Genomic DNA, 20,320 nt, shown 5'->3' with positions numbered 1-20,320 from the left:
GCGGGTGACATCCTGCTGGGACCCAAGGATCTGGCTGTTTTCACGGACAGCTGCGGTCATGAGTTGCATGCTATCTGTGAGCTGGCCCACATGACGCGCAATCTTGTTCAGCTGCAGGTGGATGGCTGCCAAGTGACGTGCCTGCTTCTGGTGGACTCTGAGCATCCGACGTTCGATGGAAGGTCAGGATCCCGAACATGTACCCCCTGCCAGCGCGTGTTGTTACGTCGCGCTGCTCCCTCACCAGTCCGCTGGACTGGGATCCCACAGTGGCTGTGCGCCTTGTCTGCTTCCTGGCTGCTGCTGTTGTTGTGGCCTGTAACACTGCCATGGGTGTTAAATCGGGTGGTTGTTCCGCACATGTGGCTGCAGGGGTGGCCCTGTCCACATGGGGAGGTGGTGGTACTGCTGCTGCCGCCTGTGATGGTCCGGGTTGAGGGATAGGCTGGCCCTCTCCCTTGGTGTCGTTGGGGTTCTCATCAATGTGTAGGGCCTCAATGTCGGTGCTGGGTTGTTCAGTGCCACCTGTGATGTAAATGGGAGCATGATTAATGACATGTATCTTGCACATGGGAGGTTGCTACATGCATGCAGGCTTGCATTCCCTGACTGGCTTTAGGAATGACTTTCACTTGACAGGTCTGGCTGTGTGGGGCTATCTGGAAATTGTGGTCACACTACGAGTCCCACAATGCAATAGGGCATTTCAGGTGTGGATGGCCTGCATTATTGGGGTTTTCTAAGAGGTAGCTCTGGAGTCATGGGCATTGTTAGGGGACAGGGTCGCAGTCACATGGCTCTTACCTTGGGATTGTTGGGTAGATCGGGAGGAGTCCATCCGGGTGACCCCCACACATGCTGCAGGTTTCAGGGTGTCCTCCACAAGGTCTTCCAGTGGAGTGTTGGGCGCATCAGTCAGCTCTCCTCCTCCGGTTGCAAGTCGCTCCCCCAACCTCTCTGCGATGCGTTCTTTTGCACGCCCTCTGAGGTCGTACCACCTCTTTTTTAGTTCGTCAATGGAGCGCTGGGTCACTCCGACTGCATTCACCTTCACGCGGATGCGCAGCCAAAATCGCCTCTTGTCCGCCTCAGGCACCCTCCGGGAATCCTTTCCGAACAGGCGGTCATGGTCCTTTGTGACTCCCTCTATTAGGTACTCAAGTTCCTGCTACGAAAATTTGATTTTCCTTTTTCGGCCTGGGGCACTGCTCCCTGCTGCTTCCTGGGACATTTTCAGGTGTTGTTAGTGTCCTGGTGTGCTGCTGCAGGTAGTCTGTAGTGAAGCTCTGGGCTGTGCTGCTTCCACTCTCAGGCTCTGTGTTGTGAATGAAGGAGGGAACTGTCTACTTCCTGGTTGTGATGTCATCATTGTGCTTGAAATGCGACTTCCCGTTTTTGCGATCTCGCTATTAGCGAGATCGCAATTTGCGATTTCGGTAATAACGAGTTCGCAATTTCTACATGGAAAACGGCCGATTCTGCTGATTTTATGCGATTTTGGCAAAATCGCAATTGGCAATTGCGGCCGATTGCGATTCGCTTTTTTTAATCGCATTTCTTCATGAATCCCATTCTGCGAATTCTAAATTGAGATTCGGTAATTTTCGCTATTTGGAATTCGCAGAATGTGGCCTTGATGAATCTGGGGGTTTGCTCCCACCTGCTGCCTTCCCATTGGTTGAGTGCAGTGTCGCTCTTCTTTGAGCAGCACTGTCTAACTACAGTGTCTTTCCACTTCCATTCTTGATCAGTTGTAGGTAAGAACTCTTTTTTCAATTGTTGCACCGCAGCAAGCCGCTCTGTATTGTTTAAATATGGTGGCGTGCCTTGCTTTTTGCAATTGTTTCACTGCAATAAGCCGCATTTTATTCTTTAAATATGGCAGCTGCGCCTTGCTTTTGTTCTGTGTGGCGCGCCATACAGTCGATACAGCAGGGCACGCACTTAGCCTGCGCTGTCATTGATAGAGAGCGGGGTGGCCTTGAATGGTAGCTCGGTAGCGTCCTGCCCATCTCCGCTGCCCATGCTGCAAGGCCTGGCACCGAACTTGTTCAATTTGCGACAACACCCCATTGCACCATTGAGATTTCTCCTTTTTCCCTCTTGAGGGCTTTGTTCCCTACCTGGTTAAAGAACAAGTGAAAAAAGTGGATGGCAATGAAGTACATGACATAGAGGATGTTGCTTCCAAGGTGGTTTCAAGTCAAGTTCAAATGAAACGTGACTTTGACAGGAGACACAATGTAACTAACCAAGACATAATAATTGGGGATTGGGAGTTGAACAGGGCTGGACTGGCCGTAGCGGGCAACAAGCATTTTCCTGGTGGGTTGGAAGGGTGGGGGCCGGTTTTTGAGTGGTCGGGCCGTTTTTGTTACTGGGGGCCAGATTGTATCTGAACTGCAATATCGGCTCACTGTAACAAAAGCAGTAGCAGTGCTTCTCATTAGCACACCCATGTGCCCCGCCCACCGAACTGCGGTAGCTGGTTTATGTTCCGAGGTCGGCTCTGGTGTTGATTAAGAGCCCTGTCAAAGTCAGCAAAGGCAAACCAATTTTTTCTGCACCAGTAAAAGTAAGTAGGGTTAGCAGTGGAGCAGCATTGCTTGACAACAAAGGGTGGTTGAACAAGAGGCAATAGGTAAAACTTTCACAATAGGCCAACATTAGATGGAAGAAAAGTGGTTCCATTGCTGAATCTGATTGGGCTCTTTGGGTACAACCTGTGGTTGAACCACAGATACAAGGAGGAAGTGTTAGTGCTGATGGAGGGGTTTCTGCCAATATTTGCTCTGGACTGGTACATCTTAGGTGTCAGGGGCGGCTGGCACAGCTTGCTGGTGGGGAGGCTGGCTGTGTATCGCGAGATGCTTTAAAAAAAAAGTACCTTGCTGCCGCTGCCGTGTCTTCTACCTGCTTGCCTGTGTCCGACTCCAAGTCGGAACTGAAAGCAGGCAGCCAGGATCCAATCCCTTAGCGTGGAGCGTTGTGATTGGTCGGCGCTCAGCCAGGGGTTGTAGGAGTGGGAATGTTCTCCATGCAGGCTGTAATGCAGCCTGCATGGAGAACAGGGGAGTGCGCATAACAGTCATTGCACACAGGAGCGTCTACCACTTCTCCCCTGCAACTACGCCCCGCCCCCTCACGCAATGCTGTTGCAGGTGGAAAAAATAAAATGATAATAACGTTCCGTTGTTATCATTTTATTTTTTCTTATGTTATTATCATTTTATTTTTTTCCCTTCTTTGCTGCTCCTGGCAGTGGGGCGTCGCTCCTCTGCCTTAGGTGAGGAGCCACCATTGAATAGGTAGGTACCAAGAACCCAGGAGACCAGCCAAATCTCGCAAAGTTTCAAGATTTTATAATGTATTAACATGTAACTCAGCATGCAGAGCATTTCTCTTGCTTTCATTTTTAAGGAGGGAAGGGGATGTAGCGTTCTGCTTATGCCATTATGATGTATGGTGTTTACATGCGACCCACCCTGGTGCGTAGGGAACGGTGAGACAGGATTTCCGCAGTATGAATCAGTTACTTTAGGGATCCGAGCTGGCCGGTCCCCGCACGTGGTGGGCGATACTTTTGTGGAAATAAAGCCTCATTCACTACTGGAAACGTGTACTGCGATTTATTTCAATGGGATTAATTGGTTATGTGCCTTTTGCTACGCTTGTATAATGTTATTCCTGTTGTGGAATTTGGAATGCTGCACGTTCCATGAACTGCCTGTTCCTGGCATTCTGTTCTGCTAGGGGAAGAGGCTGCTGCATTGTGCCCTGCCATGTGTGCCTTATTAAACTCTGCGCCTTCACAAGCTGTTCCGGCTCCTGTTTTATTGGATGACCAGACACAACACACATCTGAAAAAGGAATAAATCCATATTAGGGACTTTTTTTTTTATTCCTTTTCACATAACCTTTCGATCCACATAGAAACATAAACCCAACCTGCAAACGTCTTTTGAAACTACGGATCACATTTGGACATGCACACCCCCTTCACCCTAAGTTAGTTATCTGTCCAATGGTTGCAAAGGTGAAAGGTGATTACTTTGGCAAACGCTTTCGCATTCTGTAGAGTCTGCCAGACTTTACAACTGACCGGCCAGTCGGCCACGCTATCTTTTCAAAACTTTCTCCTCCCATCTTTTCGTGATACAAACGTGATGGTTTTGCTAAAAAATGAGTAATTCCTTACTAAGAAAGGATGCCAGGAGAACCTGAAATCTTAAACATGTACCTGGAACAAATCAGGGGCTGATTTGCTTGTGCCAATAAAATGTATCATCCAAACTTTTATCTTTACCATTGCTGCCATAATTCTCTACGTTTCAGATGACTGCATTTTCCTCCTATTGTGACTGCTTCGTCTCAGCAGCAGAATGGTTGTTTTTCTATTTACTTGTCTCGTGGAGAAGTTTCAATCTTCTACAACACTTACCCAGTCATACATATCTCTGCCACAGCATTAGACCTCTTGGCTCCTTATTGGGACTCCCTTGTGGTTGTAATTGTGACTCTTCTTAGGTCTGCTTTTGTGTAAACTGAGTGCCTGTACAATACACTAACACCTAACAGCTAATTTCCCATTCTCTATATACATACAGGACTAATCAGTGTGGGGTTGACGTATATTGGAGAAGAAAAGAAGACACTCTGGAGGCGTCAGCCCCGAGATGCCCCAACCCAGCGGCCCAACACCAGGGGCTCCCACGTCAGCCAAGACCTAGCGGGTGTCAGTCTGGCCATCGATACTCTCCCAGACAATAAGACACAAATTGTGGTAAGTAGAGCGAGCACACGTTCACTGAGTCATAGTTCCCCACTCACAACAGACCGGAATAATTAGAATAAAATGTCTAAATATTTGTATGCACTCTGGCTGTGCTTTCTGCGCGGGGTGGAAGCAGGAGAGGGCTCTGATGCAAAAACCTGTGTGGTTACCTGTGAGAAAATTATGAATTATAAAGTTTTATATCTTCACACTTTTTTTGAAGACCTAGACAGAGCAGTTCCAACCTCTTAGGCAATCACACAGAGAGTTCTCCCCCCTTGTACTGAGCCTAACACTGCCATGTCCTTCATAAGACCCACAAGAATGGATAGCTGCAGCATCAAAAAAGATTGAAATCACTCATAGAGTCCTCTGGCCTAACAATGAACCTCAAATGATCTCAGCCAAACTAGACAACCCAGCTTACGGATGCACCCTCCTCATGCATGGTACAAATATGCACGAATGCCAGTGAGACCTCTCTTATCATAGCACACTGGCACTAGCGCTAAAACGATATAATAACTGAATCCAAGCCTTCCAGTAAAAAAGAATCGCAAACCTGTAAAATTGTGACGCCTTTGTTCAGTAAATGCATTGAGGCACTACTTGAAGTATATATCTCAAACATAATGTCTGACACTCCCACAAGGGGCCGGGAACATCCATATAAGGGAATGCAATAAAGGAGCTACAACATACACTGTAAAAGGGATCCAACTAGGCAACCCAACAAAGTAAGAATACATACAACTCCTGGTAAAAGCATTCACCCTCCTGCAGAACTCCATATCAGCAGTAATCAACCTACACCGAAACTTCCTGATTGAAACCTGGTTGAATTAATTCTCCCAGCTTGGCCCACTCGAATAATCTATTATTGGCACTGAGAGAATAGACAAAACAGGAGGCAAGATAGCAGTTATTCACAAAAACCTGATACAATGCTGTGGTCTAAAGAGTGAAATGATCCAAATATTTACTGAATAAAAAAATGATCGACCCGGCTCCTATTATGCTTCACATCACTAAGCACCCTCTTACTTACCACACCATTTTATGGAATAACTCATCGAACTCATAGAATCCCTAATCAATTTCAGTTAATACATCAAGGAAAAAGAGGCAAAGAGGTTATGTCCAGTGCTAAGTTCTCTCTAACTGATAATTACAGATGTAACTATTATATAAATCCCAGAAGAGGCACCTAAGAAAATCGAGAGTGCAATTCCATATTCTCCAAATTCATTTTAATATATATAAATCTCATGAACAACAAACCATTATTTGTGTAATCATCAACATGTAATACATAGTTGAATTACATTTATCATTTTCTTTCAGTACCATTGCATGTATTCATTTGATTAAGAAAGAAACAATATTGTACATAGATCATGAAATGAAGAAATAAAAACAACAGTCAACACGTGTTTCGCGACACTCAATGCTTTTTCACGGCAACTAGTTGGAAAAGCAGCACTATTTCATTAGAAAATGGTCAGTCATATGATCCACATAAGTGTTCAAAAGGTTTCAAGGCAACAGATTATCTGCACTGTTCTTAGTAATTATTGAGTTATTGCATGCTGATTAAATAATGTATTAGGTGGGAGGCGGGTACCCTTTTATCATGTTGGCATTATATTTTAGTGCCCCTACCCTGCTAGATTTTAAAAGTAATTGTTCATAAATGTTGATGTCCCACTGCTATTGAGGATAACTCATATAAATCTAAGGATGAATGTTATAGATACTTGTCAAACATCTGTGAAATGTGTGCACATGTATTTGAATAAGGCCAAAATTATTGTTGCTTTTTTACCTCATTGTACTTTTATGGTATTTTTGTATGCCCAATAAAGTAATTTTGATGATGATGAGTTGTTGCATTGAAATCTGATACATGCTTTATTTTCATTAGAAATGCGATGCTCTGTATCCCCACATATGGTTGTCTCATCTATAGAAGCAGATGTTCCTTCATCGATGGAACAAATATCCAATTTCAATTAAAGTGATCAACTGACCCAAAATCCGTTTTTAAACAAGAGTTATACCAGACTTTATAAGCATTCTAATTACAGCTTCACTGTATTTGAAAACCCATGATATGTTTAGTAGACTGACCGGCTGGACATCTTGTGATTCCTAATCAACTAGAGTAACATTTTTGTTTTGCGGACTCAAACCGTCGTTGCGGAGATGGAAAAGAAAAGGCTGCATCGCTTTTATCCTCAGTTTTTCTCAACAGTATTCTCAATGAGTTTTGATCAATCCCCATGCCCACTAAATGATACATGTTGGACTTGCTTATAACGAAAGAAGGATGACATACACTACAGCCCACAACATCAGGCAAAGGGTCAGAGATCTGAGACACCTTGGCACTCACTTCTAGTTTCGGGAGTTACACACACGCTACATTTGATCCCTAATGAGCAGGAGGTCAACAGGTTTGTACATCTCTACAATAAAGACATGACAGTGTTAATAGTCTTGTTTGACCGAAAACAAATTCAAAAGACAAAAAAAACTAAAAGATCATCCAATCCGCTCAAGCTCAGCGAAATGCTATGGCAATTGAGATTGTAAAAGTGATTGCACTTCTGATGAGAGGAACGCCATACTTGGAGATCAAAAGTTTCTCGGGCAAATGTAAGAATCACATCTTTTTGAAACAATAAAGCTTTCAGTCTGCCTAATTGGTCAAAGCATATTATAGCTACTAGGAAATTGGGCCACAAAGTAATTTTCCTACTATAGTGTGTGGGAGGATATAAAATATGCATACAGCAAGTCACAATATTGGAAACAGCAACTACATAAGGGACACCTGGTTTCATCCTGCTACAACTTTGATCGTTTAAAATTAAATAACTCCCATTAGAAAGCAACAAAAATTCAATCTTAATTAATTAAAGGTGCCATAGTATTTATTACAGAAAAACACAGCCATTTGTTTAAATGGCAGGAATTTGAAATCTAGAAACATGCTTCATAAAATATTAAATGCAAAAAGAACAATCGATAAACAGAATGCAGAACAATGTCATACATTCACCCCAGTACCGAGATCTGAGCCTAAATCCATAGTTTTTTGCTTCCCATGCCAATTCAGTTTGAACTCTGCCATTTGCAAATCAGTCTTGACCCTGCACCCAATGGGAACAGTCCAGCCCAAATTGCCGGGCCGGGTTCTCCCTGGACTGGAGGCAAGCATCTTGGGACCGGTTTCATGGTTTCATCCCTCATCAGCAAGGATAGCTTGACTCCAGTGGCATGGTGAGCACGGGACCCACGTCTGGGTATACCTGTTCCACTCGGGGTGACAAATGCAAAAAGAACAATTGATGAACAGAATGAGGAACAATGTCATTCCAGTTTGAACCCAGCCATATGCAAATTAGTCTTGACCCTGAACCCAATGGCTAGGTGAGGGGTGTTACCCTGAGACCGGTCCGGGGATGCTTGTTTCCGGTACAGGGAGGACCTGGCTTTGAGGTTCGGGCTGGACTGTTCCCATTGGGGGAACTGTTCCTATCCTGTGGGGGCAGAGCCTCAAGAAGCACTAACACTTTCCTCCTAAAACCACAAATCTTTAGGAAAAAGAGAACTTGCCAGCGAGCCTTCTCCGGCGCTGCCCTAAAGTTATGGAACTCTCGTCCACTGGAAATACGCAGAATCTCCTCAACGATTGCTTTCAAACTGGAAATCAAAAGATTCTTAATGAACAAATTCCTACGTTAATTGGGCTAGGTTCACCTGCTCAAGGTCATTGATCCTACAACCACTGGACCATCTTTGGATGCTGCTCTTCTTTATCTCATAGTGTGCCCCCCGTTTAGTCCACTATGTACCTGCTTATTGTATTACTCTCTTTTGACTCAGTAGTCTTGTAATTATGTGATTATTATTGCTTTTATTCCTATTTAATGTCGATATTGTATGTATTATTCTCATTCCATCCTTTTTGTAAAGCCCTTCGGGATCTTGTTCACGCTATATAAAACTTTATAAATAAATAAATAAATTGTATGGGAACACCCTTAAAATACCATGCTAAATTAGTAATGGATGCATTACAAACTCCATCAAGACTCTGAAAACTAAGGAGGGAACCAAGGAAGTTCCACATTCACATAAACTAACACAGGCCTCTTTGTACTTGTGTATGCATCTGTACTGAAAAGGGAGAAACCTAGTTATGTGTAAAAATGTGCACCAATCTCCTTACATCTGTCTACTTGATAATGACTTACAAACGAAGTGAGATTAAACGTGGAAATTGGAAGAAAAATTAAATTGTGAATGAGCTAGTAGGCAGATGGGGGTTTAGCAACCAAAAAAGGCAACTTCTGTAAATGTTCAATATTAAGCATGGTGGGGGCGTGCCCTGCCGTACAAGATGGCCGCTTCTTAGAGAGGCTCCCGATCCCCACTAGCCCAATACCCTGAATATATAACCAAATATCCAGCATTTGTGGCCCATCACCGACATCCGAAGCTACCACTGAGCCATCTGCAGGCGCTAATTGGGAAACTCACCAACACCGTCCTGCAGAGCCTAGTGCGGCATGCGCAGCCATGGCCTTAAGTGATGGAGAGGCCTCAGCAGCACTGGAGCCCTGAACCTGAACACAGCTGGGGCCCACATCCACAGCCCAGAAATACTGGTGGGCCTGGAGGGATTAAAAACTTTCAGAAATTGTACTGCCAGCTGATTTGGTGCCCTGCACGGACTTTGGCTGATTGAAAATTACGGCTGCGGCAGAGACCCGCGTCTTGCACTACACCTCTTCATGGTCTACTGGGCCTGATGAGATGTGACCCCCATACGTCTCCAGAACATCCAAGACCCCTGTGAGTGGCCTTGTCTGATCCAAAGGAGCAGACAGACCCATATGCCATGCAGGACCCCTGGTGAGTGAAAGGGGGCACCGGGAATAGTGCCCGACGGACGCACCCTTCAAGTGCACAACAGTCCTGCTCTTCTGGCACAGTCAGCCTACTGGGCAGCGCAACGCTAGGGAATGCTGTTTAGGATCCCTAAGTGTGCACTTCAGCTATAAATGTGCCCCAAAAGGACTTTGGAGCAGCAGGGCACCAGAACGCTTCTGCTGAGGCGACGGTCTGTTTTCCCTGCATGAATTACTTGAAGCATCAGTAACTGGACCATCAGTCCTCTGCATCCAATGGAGCCTATGGTGAGTCAAAGGGGGCCCCAGGATCACAATTGTGATGGCCGGTGCATCCTAAACGCCTTGTTTTTGGCTCTCTCACTGCTCACCTAGCCTGCCTCATATATTGCATGCGGTCAGGGGGTGCCACAGATGCGTGGGGGCCCTGAGAGAGGGGCGTACTGCTGACTGGTACGCTGGGGTGAAGGCTGATTGCACCTGACCTGGCTGAGAGTACCCGCTCAGAACTGCCACATACTGACCTGGTGCACAACGCACTGGCGTTTGGGGGCACTACTCTATTAATTGGCACACCTACAGACACACTACCAGCCCCACTGTGAGACGCTCTGGGCCTACCATGCTGGTTAGCACTCTGGGGAATTGGGACCTCCTCTTCCTCCATTCTCCCTCCCCAAGACTCCGGGAGTGGCCTGAACCCTTTGGGGGAGTGACAGACTGCTGCGCCTTCCTATTTTTTAGCGTGCTCTCTGTCATACTATTTAACATAACATAATAACATAACATATCATAACATAACATAAACATAACATTTAACGTGTCTCATTGGGCCCTGCGATCAATACAAGAACCCTGGGCGGACCTGCGGTGGAAAACCTGACAGTCCACAGGGAGGTAACCCACTGACGAATACTCACCAGCAGGTAGCGGGTAGATCCCCCCTCCCTACCTACTGGACAATGGAGATTCTGCTCTACGAAAAGCGATGACAGGGGGTCAAGGCACCCGAGCTGCTCATCAAACTAAACCTAATAAACTCGTACTTCCCAGCAACAGCGCTGGCAGAACACGAATGGAAAGCGCGCCTAGCCCTGTGGAAAAGACCCAATCCGAAAGGGAGACCCTCACGCTCAATGACATTATGGCAGCAATTCAGGGAATCCATGGATTTCTGGAAACCAAATTAGACACTGCTTCCACAGAGGTCGCACTGGTGAGGGCAGATCTCCACAAAATGGGTGCCCGGTTGAAAGAGGTGGAAAACGGCCTTATGACCCTCTAGACTCTGTGGAAACAAGTAAAGGAGCTGCTGTTCACAACGAAGGTCCTGGGGATGAAGCTTGAGGATTTTGAGGGTCGTTTGAAGAGGAAAAACATACGCACAGTCAGGATCCTGAAGAAGGCAGAGAATCCAGTAGTAGATCTCTTCGATGAAGATCTCATTCTTAAAGTCCTAAGAGCCTAAAATTACTTCACTGTGGGGCCACAGAATTCCAGGTACCAGGCCCAAACCAGGTGTGTCAGCCCGCATGATAATTGCCCGCCTCTTCAACTTCAGGGATCGAGAAGTAATTCTGCAAGCAGCGCAAAGTGTTCCCTCCAGTCAAATACGAAAAAGCAACCATCAGTTTCATTCCGAACTTCACGCTCCGCGTCCAAAGGTGGCGCCGTAGGATTCTGGAAGTGAAATGTGCCCTACGAGACCATGGCTTAAAGTACTCCATGCTGTTACCAGCACACTTACAAATGGTGGCAGAGGGGAAGACTTAGCACTTCATAACCCTTGAAAAGGCCTGATGCTGGCTTGATGGCTGGAGGCCAGCTGGTGGTGTAAGATCCCAAAAACCAGTGCACACGATAGTGGCGAGATTCTGATGCCTCGGACCCATGAGACGACTCAAGCGACGTGCAACATGGGCAGAGATCGCTACAAGAGTGGAACCTTGCCAGGAACTGCCCAACGACTAGTCAGACGGAGTGGGATGAAGCAAAGTGCCACCGAGATCTGTGTTACAGTAGTGACTTGGAGCAAGGGGAATCGCCCCTTGCTCCCCCCATTTTTTCCCTTTTCTCTAGGTTAAGGACGCTGGGCCGGCTGCTGATGTCCCCATGGCCGATCAAGCTATCCACGCAGACAGATAACTCTTGTTAACACGTGAGCACTCTGAATGTGGGGAGCGGGTAGGGGGATATTGTTCTGGTGGTTGCCACTGTCACTTATTGTTTCAGCACTAGTTCATGCGACAGGCACTTTGCAATTTTGGGGTGGGGGTTAGGGGACGGCAATTCTATGTCTACTATGCAGGGAGGGTGGGTCCAGGTCAGATTTTCTTTTAGTTTTTGACGGTGAAGCTATTCTGTGATACACTTTCACTGACAGCATATAGACATACACACATTAGTGCATGTCCCCCCATTTACTATGACAGAGAGGGTGCCCTGCCAGACAGTTGAGTCTACTTGATCTCATACACGCTTGGGTGACCCCTCACAGGTCTAAAATAAAGGCCTCTCCTGGAATGTAATTGGCCTGGGAGATCAAATTAAAAGAAGAGTTGTCATGCAGTATACCATATTTTGTTCTCCTCCAGGAGACCCGCATGATGGGCAACACATATCATGCAATGGATAGATTGGGATACCGAATGTCCATACACGCGGAATACACCGCTGATTCCAGAGGAGTCAGGATGCTCATAGGAAAATCACTTCCGCTAATCATCGACCAAACGTGGTCAGACTCCCAGGGGCGCTGGGAGAGTGTGATGATAAATGTGTGCTCCGTTTTGTGTTCCGCCCGCCTCCACGCCTTACTGTTACCTATCTTAAGCTCCCTATTGCTCCAAATGTCGAATGCTAAATTGCTGTTGCTGGGTGATTTTAACTTGGTGCTGTGTGAGGAGTGAGACCGCTTGCCACTACCAGATTTCCTCGCAGCCCTTGTCTTAATTGATCTTTGGCGTGCCTATAACATCAGACTGCAACACTTCACCTTTCACTCCAGGGTGCACAGTAGATTCTCCCGGACTGATCACCTTGTCACGCTCAGGTATCTTCTCAATCATTACTCAGACGTTCAACATTTAGACTGGGGCATCTCGGATCACTCCCCAATTTGGTCGGCCTTTGGTATTCCCACTTCAAAGTGCCACGTATTAAAGAGGGCATTATAGAGGCAACAAAACACTATTTCACCAAACACTAGGCCTCCACATACCCTAGGGGAGGCTTTTTAGACAGTCAACAAAGGGCCTCTCTTTGATGGTGGGCCACAAAAGAGACAAATGGGCTAAACTCAAGACCATTGGAAAAGAGTTGCGGTTACACAAGAGAGGGATCTTCTGTCCCAAGACTCAACCAACACCCGACAAGCTTTGCAGCTAAAGCAAAAAGAATATAGAGACACGGCAACTGAAGCCGCCAAGGCAAGTCATACAGCAACGCAGATCCGCCTCAATAAGGTTGGTGACAAGGCGGAACAACTCCTGGCCTAGTTGCACAAAAGGGAAGAGGCTGGCCACTTGGTGTTAGAGGTATACATGGGCCCTGGAGCACTAGTGAGAGACCCACAAGGTGTAGCTGATGTCTTTGCTACTTATTACACTCAGATATACTCCCCGGTGGAAGAATCCAGCGAGCTCTTATCTGACCCTTGAGCAGTCTGACAGGGCTCTCCTAGAAGACGAGTTAACTGAAGCCAAGATAACATAAGCAATAAGTGATCTTAATCCGGGCAATGTCATAGGCCAAAACGGTGTGTCGATCGAGATCTATAAATCAATGGCCTCAAGACTGGCCCCTTACTTGCTGCGTATGTTCAAGGAATGTCAGCATCTCTGATCACTACCCAGAGACCAACGACTAGCCACTGTCATGGTCATTCTTAAAAATGTGAACACACCTAATGACTGTGCCTCATAATACCCTATGTCACTCCGCAACGCTGAGGTCAAGATTCTAGCAAAAGTAGAGGCTTTTGGCTTGCTCAAAGTTGTCACAACTTGTCCACCGGATCAGTCGGGCTTCATGCCATGCCACAGTACCACTCTTAACTTGCGATGCCTCCATGGTGTGTTGAGCCCACCAATCAAAATTCAGGAGAGTGCATTAGTACTCTTTCTCTCGAGGCCAGACTGGCATTTGACAAAATGGAATGGCCCTACATGTTCGAGGTCTAGTCCAGACTGGGTTTTGGCCTGCGCTTCATCAGCTGGGTGAGACTGCTTTACACAAGCCCATTGGCCCAATTGAGGGTAAATGGAGGGCTGTCCCAGGCTTTTAGTCTTCAGCATAGCACCCATCAGGGTTACCCCCTGTCACCACCAATGTTTGCCCTGATACTAGAGCCTTTGGTGGCTTGGATCAGAGAGGACCCACTGGTCCGCGGCCTATACTGGAATGATAACTGGGAAGACAGGATATCATTGTTTGCGGACAACATCCTGTTATACATTACAGACACCATTGATACACTCAATAGGCTCATGCAGATCATTACCAACTTTAGCCGCTACTCAGTCTACACTATAAATTGGAAAAATCCCAAATCTATCTCCTGCGAAGCCAAGTGACACAACTGCCCCAGGATTACGAGGCAACAATAGTCACAGAAGGGTTTCAGTATATATATCACCATGGATCCCAAGCTAATTTACACCAAAAACCTTTCACCGCCACTGGATAGACTGAGGCAGAATTTTAAGCACTGGAGGTCCCTGCTATTGTCTCTCTTCGGCAGAGCTGCCCTTTTTAAAATGAAGTCCCTTCCCCATGTTCTTTATGTTCTTCAGAACGCAACCTACCTGGTGGGTGCATAATTCCTATTTTAAGGCAATCAAAAGGGAACTTAGAATACTGCTCTGGGATGGGTGACCAGCCAGGATTGCATAACACAAACTCACCAGGGGATGGTATGATGGGGGCATAGTCCTGTCTGACATACAGAAGTACTACAGGGCGGCGCAATTTACCACCATAAACAGTTGGATCTATCTCCCCCAGAAGAACCTGCATTTTGTGTGGATAGATTAATTATGCAACTATCGGGTTACCTTAGGGCCATCTATGGCACCTCCTGGAACACTTCCCTTCTTGGGCCCACTGCCACTGTGGTTAATCTCTGGCATACAGCTCCGAAGGCCCTGGGATGGTGGGGTTAAATCATGCAAGCTACTCCTCTTTGGGATACTATGGCATTAGGCCCCCTGGGAACACAGCCAGGATTCAATCAATGGTACTTAATTGACCTTTGCCGAGTAGGAGACCTTTGGGTTTATGGGGACGTAATCCCTTGGATAGACATCCAACTCGATTATCAACTAACTCCTACTGAGATTTACTGCTCCATCCAGGTGCATAAGGCACTCCGTGGTTGAAGGTAACAGTGCTCCCCAAGTACTCACCCCTTGAAGATCGCCTCTTAGATAAATACATGTCATGGAAAGCGAGCTCCCTGACATATAAAAAGCTACTCAATAACACAACTGATGCACTGCAACACTTGAGGGAGCAATGGGCCCAAGACCTTGAGGAGCTGGAGGATGATGACTGGGTGTAGGCTTTGAAGTCCCCAAAGGAGGTGCCCGTAGCGGCGGGTTTCCGATTGGTGCAATTAAAAACACTACATTGGTGCTATTACGCCAAAGCTACATTGTATAAGATGGGTTGAGTGAGGACGATGGGTTGTTGGCAAAGTAGTGGGAAACAAGGCCCGTTCTACCATATCATGTGGGACTACCCCCGGCTACAAAGTTTCTGGGCAGAGGTGATGGCATATATGTGTTAAGTGACCGGGGGGGCTCAATGACCACCTCTGCAAAATGGTGTCTCCTCAACATCTGGAGTGCAACAGACCTGAATTGCATGGCACAAATTTGGTGGACATTGGGACTAATGGCAGCTAAAAGTAATATGGCAAGATTATGGGGGGGGGCAGAGCAGATGCCCTGGTTGGGGGACTGGAATCGCAATATGAATTGGTGTATGTTGGATAAGAGGGGGTATATGATGGACGGGGTTGCCTCCAAAAAAGGACAAAAATCTGGGTGCCATGGAACGCTTACAGGAGCAATTTGTAATGATTTTGTTTCTTCTGGCCTTGTGAGGCCGCAGTCAGGCCCATCTGGGTCCATCACAAACGTCCGCTAAGGTGGTGGATGGGGGCAGGCTTTGTAGGATATATTGGGGGGTGGGATGCTTATTTACTCTATTGAAATGTCAGTGCACCAATATGCTATGTACCTATCTTTTATTAAACTGTCAATAAACAGAGTTAAAAATATATATTGTGCATGGTGTTTTGTAGCCATTATTTTTTGCATGCGTGTCAAATTATAAGACAAAAACAACTCAGCTGCATTCAAATAATTCCATGGCACTCTATTCGATTTTAAAACTTGCAAAGTCCAACTCAACTGCAAAATCGATCTAAACTGACTCTGGCCATGTTGAAGCATAGAGATGTAATTTTGTATGATATTGAATGTAGATGAAACAAAATTATTCAGTGAATAAATACGAGTTGACAATGTGATCATCCCATTATCAACAACAGCCAAAGCTTTTTCCAAATTTTCTTTATCAATTTGTCTCAAATGTTCCATGGCTTCTTGTCGAGAAATGTTATCAAATTCCTTTGTAACTGGCATGTATAAAACGTTGAGATCGAGGAGATTTTGGACCTAACAAAAAATCATGTAAATCTATATCATCAGAAAGAATGGATAAATGGTGTTTTACTGCTGAGATTGTGGAATGTTCTAAACATTGATGGTGTAGTTTCCCTACACGATAGATAGTGACAACCCCTGAGTGCTATTTCTAAATATACTGGAGGCCTTGACTGCTTGCCTTAAACCCCATGGAAGAGTTAAAAAACTAGCACTGCATACCTTGATATTAACTGGCCACAATAACCACCCATCTGAACCAGAAAATGAAGAACTGTACGTTCTATTCACAACAATTCCATTAAGCTGTTGTCCTGTGAAATTTACAAACTGTTGCCAGCTATCAAACCTTGTAATAGAGGGAATGCTTGGCATTTTTAAATGTTTAATTAACATTGCCAAAACCAAGACATGTAGTCTGCTGTATTGTTTTATTAAGAAAGACCAATTGACAAGGAATCAGACATGCTGTAAATAAAGCATCACTGCCATGGACCTACTAATTAAGTGTTCCCCAAACTGTTTGTGTTCAATATTATCTTTCAAATACTCATAAGCCTGTAGGCAGAGTTGTGAAATAAACAAATCAGAATAAATCAATTTTGTTTGTGTGAGCATATTTTTCTTCGGTGGGGAAGGCATAAGATTATAAAGATATGAAACCGGGTCTGAAGGGACATAACTGGAAAAACAAGGAAACTTCTTCAAATATGTATTTGAACTCCCTATAGGAGATGTCAAACAGTGTTTCCACTGAGTAGAATTAAAAACAGCACATGGAGTACAAGCTCTGTGTAAAAAGTGATGGGCATAGGGATGATAGCAAAACATTTCACAATAATTTGCAGAATTCAAATACAAATCCTCATTTTCAAATTCTATGTATGGTTCTAATTCAGACAGCATATTAGTAACATGCATAACATTCCATTAATCAGAAATGGAACCTGGGGTAATAACGTCATCCATGGCAACTTTAAATACATACAGGATTGCAATGTTTCTGCAGGGAGCGGTGATAAGGAACTACCCAGAAACCCTTGTATGCTACTATGGATTACCAGTCACATGGTGTAACATGATCAAATCAATGGAAAAAAACAAGTTACTTAACTGCACACTGTGGTTCTCCAGTATTGATATCTTTTATAGATTCACATGATGGAATCTTCCCCGTCTTCATGGTGGGAGTCCCATGGTAACAGTAAAATAGCAGTATTAAAACTTAACATTCATTTGCCATAGAAATTCAATAGCCTTTAGCAATCTACTGTCATTGTTTTAAAACATCCAAACTTCAGCCAATCAGAGCATAGACCATAGAGTCTCCATCCCCTGCTGGGCCACCATACCTCAGATTTCGAGCACAAGTACAATTAGAGGAACAAGAGAGGTATGGAATGTGAACCAGAATGGGGAGGAGGGTGGGCGACATGTGAATCTGTAAACGATATTAATACTGGAGAACCACAGTGTACGGGTAAGTAACTTTTGTTTTTCTCCAGTATTGTATCTTTTATAGATTCACATGCTTCAATCAGAATAGTAAGCAGTTATCAAAGGATCTCCGGCAGAAAATACAAAACAATAGTTATACAGAGCAGGCAATATAAACTCATATATTTTTATTTTAAATCAGAAGGTATTAGAAGGATATTAATCGCTGACCATAAAACAATAGTACATGAAGAAATAGACACAAAGAGGATCCTACCTTATGCGAGCAGACTTCGAAGAGCAGCTAGCCCAACCACTACATCGGCCTTCTGCCATGTATCTAGGCAGTAATGCTTCGTGAAGGTATGGACGTTCATCTATGTCGCTGCTCTACAGATGTCAGGCAAGGACACTCCGGTGAATAGGGCAGCGGAAGCTGCCACCTTGCGTGTGGAATGAGCTGTGACCTTGGTAGCCAGAGGGCGGCCAGCTCTCTCATGACAGAAGAGTATAGTTGATGAGACCCAGCAAGCAATCGATGTCTGCGTCAAAGCCTGACCCTTCCTAGGGACAGAGAAGGTGATGAACAACTGAGTAGATTTTCGGAAAGACTGAGTCTGGTGCAAGTAGAAACTGAAATATTGTTTATTGCCCTGTGAATGGAGGACTCTTTCAGCTGGGGAGGATGGATCAGGAAGGAAGGAGGGTAATCATTGGCTTATTTAGAGGAAATGTAGAAGGTACTTTAGGAATAAAAGAATTAGTGTCAAGAATTACTCTATCCTGACTAAACTGCAGGTAAGGCTTTGTTGTTGTAAAGGCCGATTTCGCTAATGCGTCTAGCGGATGTGATGGCCAACAGGAAAGCCACCTTCCAGGATAAGTACTTTAAATCACATTTATGAATTGGTTCAAAGATTGGCCTCATAAACTGTGACAGGACAAAGTTCAGTTGCCATAGCACTGGAGGATGTTTTATAGAAAGATAGAACCTGAAGAGTCCTTTCATGAACTTCTTCACCAGCCTGTTAGACCACAAGGACAAGTGACTAGAACGTCGTCTCTATCTGGATATTTCCGCCAAATGCACCCTAATGGATGTATACGCCAGGCCAGCTTTGGCAAGAGACAAGAGAGGATGAGAGAGGATCACAAGCATGCCCGACACACCATGAGCAAAATAATTTCTATTTAGCCAAGTAGCACTTGATCTTAGAAGGAGCTTGGGCTTTCTGCAGTATTGCTAGACATTCTTTTAAATTGCTAGCTCTCAGAATTCTGTGTGATAATGAGCCAAGCCTACAAGCGAAGCATGTGAATTTGTGGATGAACCACTTGGCCCTGGTTCATGGAGAGGAGATTCTCCTTTGGCTGGCACAGGATTGGAGAGGACCCTGATAGGCGATACAGCTCTGTGAACCAGTACTGCCGTGCCCACGCCAAGCTGATTAGAAGGATGCAGTAAGGCTCCTGTTTGATCTTCTGCAGAAACTTTGGAATGAGAGGACACAGAGGGCATGAGATCTTGTTCCACCTTGTTTCAGCAGATAGAACATGGTGGTTGTGTTGTCTGTGCGAATGAGGATTGACGATTTCCTGATCCTTGACAAGAAGGCCTGGAGGCCCAGAAAAAAATGCTTTTAGCTATAACAGTTTTATGTGACACTGCGCTTTCTGAGCTGACCACTTTCCATGAATCTCTAACTCCACCCGTCTATGGAAGCATCCGATGTCATCACCAACTTCAGTTTTGTTGTAAGGAAGGAAAGACCTTGAGAAAAGTTGCCTCTGACTGCCCACCAGGACATCGCTGAGGTAATCTCTGGTGTGACTGAAGCAATGTCTTTAAATGAGCCCCGAGATTGAATCCATTGAGCATCAAGCTTCTCCTGAAGGGGTCTCATCTGTAGGCATCAGTTAGGGATGAGCGGGATGCAGGAGGACATCATCTCTAGCATTTATTTGAATGTCCGTTCTGAAATGCACATTTTTGCGGATAGTGATTGCACTGTTTTTTGGAGGCATGAAAACCTTTCTTTCATGGGGAAGGCCTTTGAAAGCGTGGTATCCAGAGTTGCTCTTATGAGTGACCTGGAAGGAATGAGAGAGGACTTTTCCTAATTGAGTTTGAGACCCAGAGAGCGAAAGAGCCAAACATAGCGTCCGTAGATCTTCTGGCATCCTGGAAGGATAGAGCCTTGCCCACCCAGTCGTCGACCGTAAGGGAAAACCTGGTGACAGGGTTGCCGGAGAAAGGCCACCACTGGCACCAAGCACTTTGTGAAGACTCTCGGGCCAACTTTTACCTGAAGGGTAGCACATTGAACAGGTAATGGCACCTTGCCACCTCAAACCTGAGAAAGCGTTGATGCTTTGGATGTAAGGAAATATGGAAGTACGCGTCCAGAAGATCAAGGGAGGAATATAATCCCCCGCATCCATGAGAAGCAAAATCTTCAGGAGCGACAACATCCTGAAGGGTTAACTTTTGGTGAGCAACCTGAGGTCCATTATTTGC

General features: G+C 45.3%; 1 protein-coding gene across 1 annotated transcript in view; it reads left to right on the top strand.

The window, feature by feature from the left end:
• PLXDC1 (plexin domain containing 1) overlaps positions 1-20,320 on the top strand; it is a 392,766-nt gene that overhangs the window by 182,321 nt on the left and 190,125 nt on the right. Inside the window, exon 2 of the mRNA XM_078645635.1 lies at positions 4,609-4,784. Within this exon, the coding sequence (XP_078501761.1) occupies positions 4,609-4,784 (176 nt within the window). The remainder of the gene's footprint in view (positions 1-4,608; positions 4,785-20,320) is intronic.

Source organism: Lissotriton helveticus, chromosome 5_1 (genome assembly GCF_964261635.1).
Source record: "Lissotriton helveticus chromosome 5_1, aLisHel1.1, whole genome shotgun sequence".
Classification (NCBI taxonomy): domain Eukaryota; kingdom Metazoa; phylum Chordata; class Amphibia; order Caudata; family Salamandridae; genus Lissotriton; species Lissotriton helveticus.
Note: the sequence above shows the minus strand (reverse complement) of the source record. Positions and strands in the feature narration are given on the sequence as shown.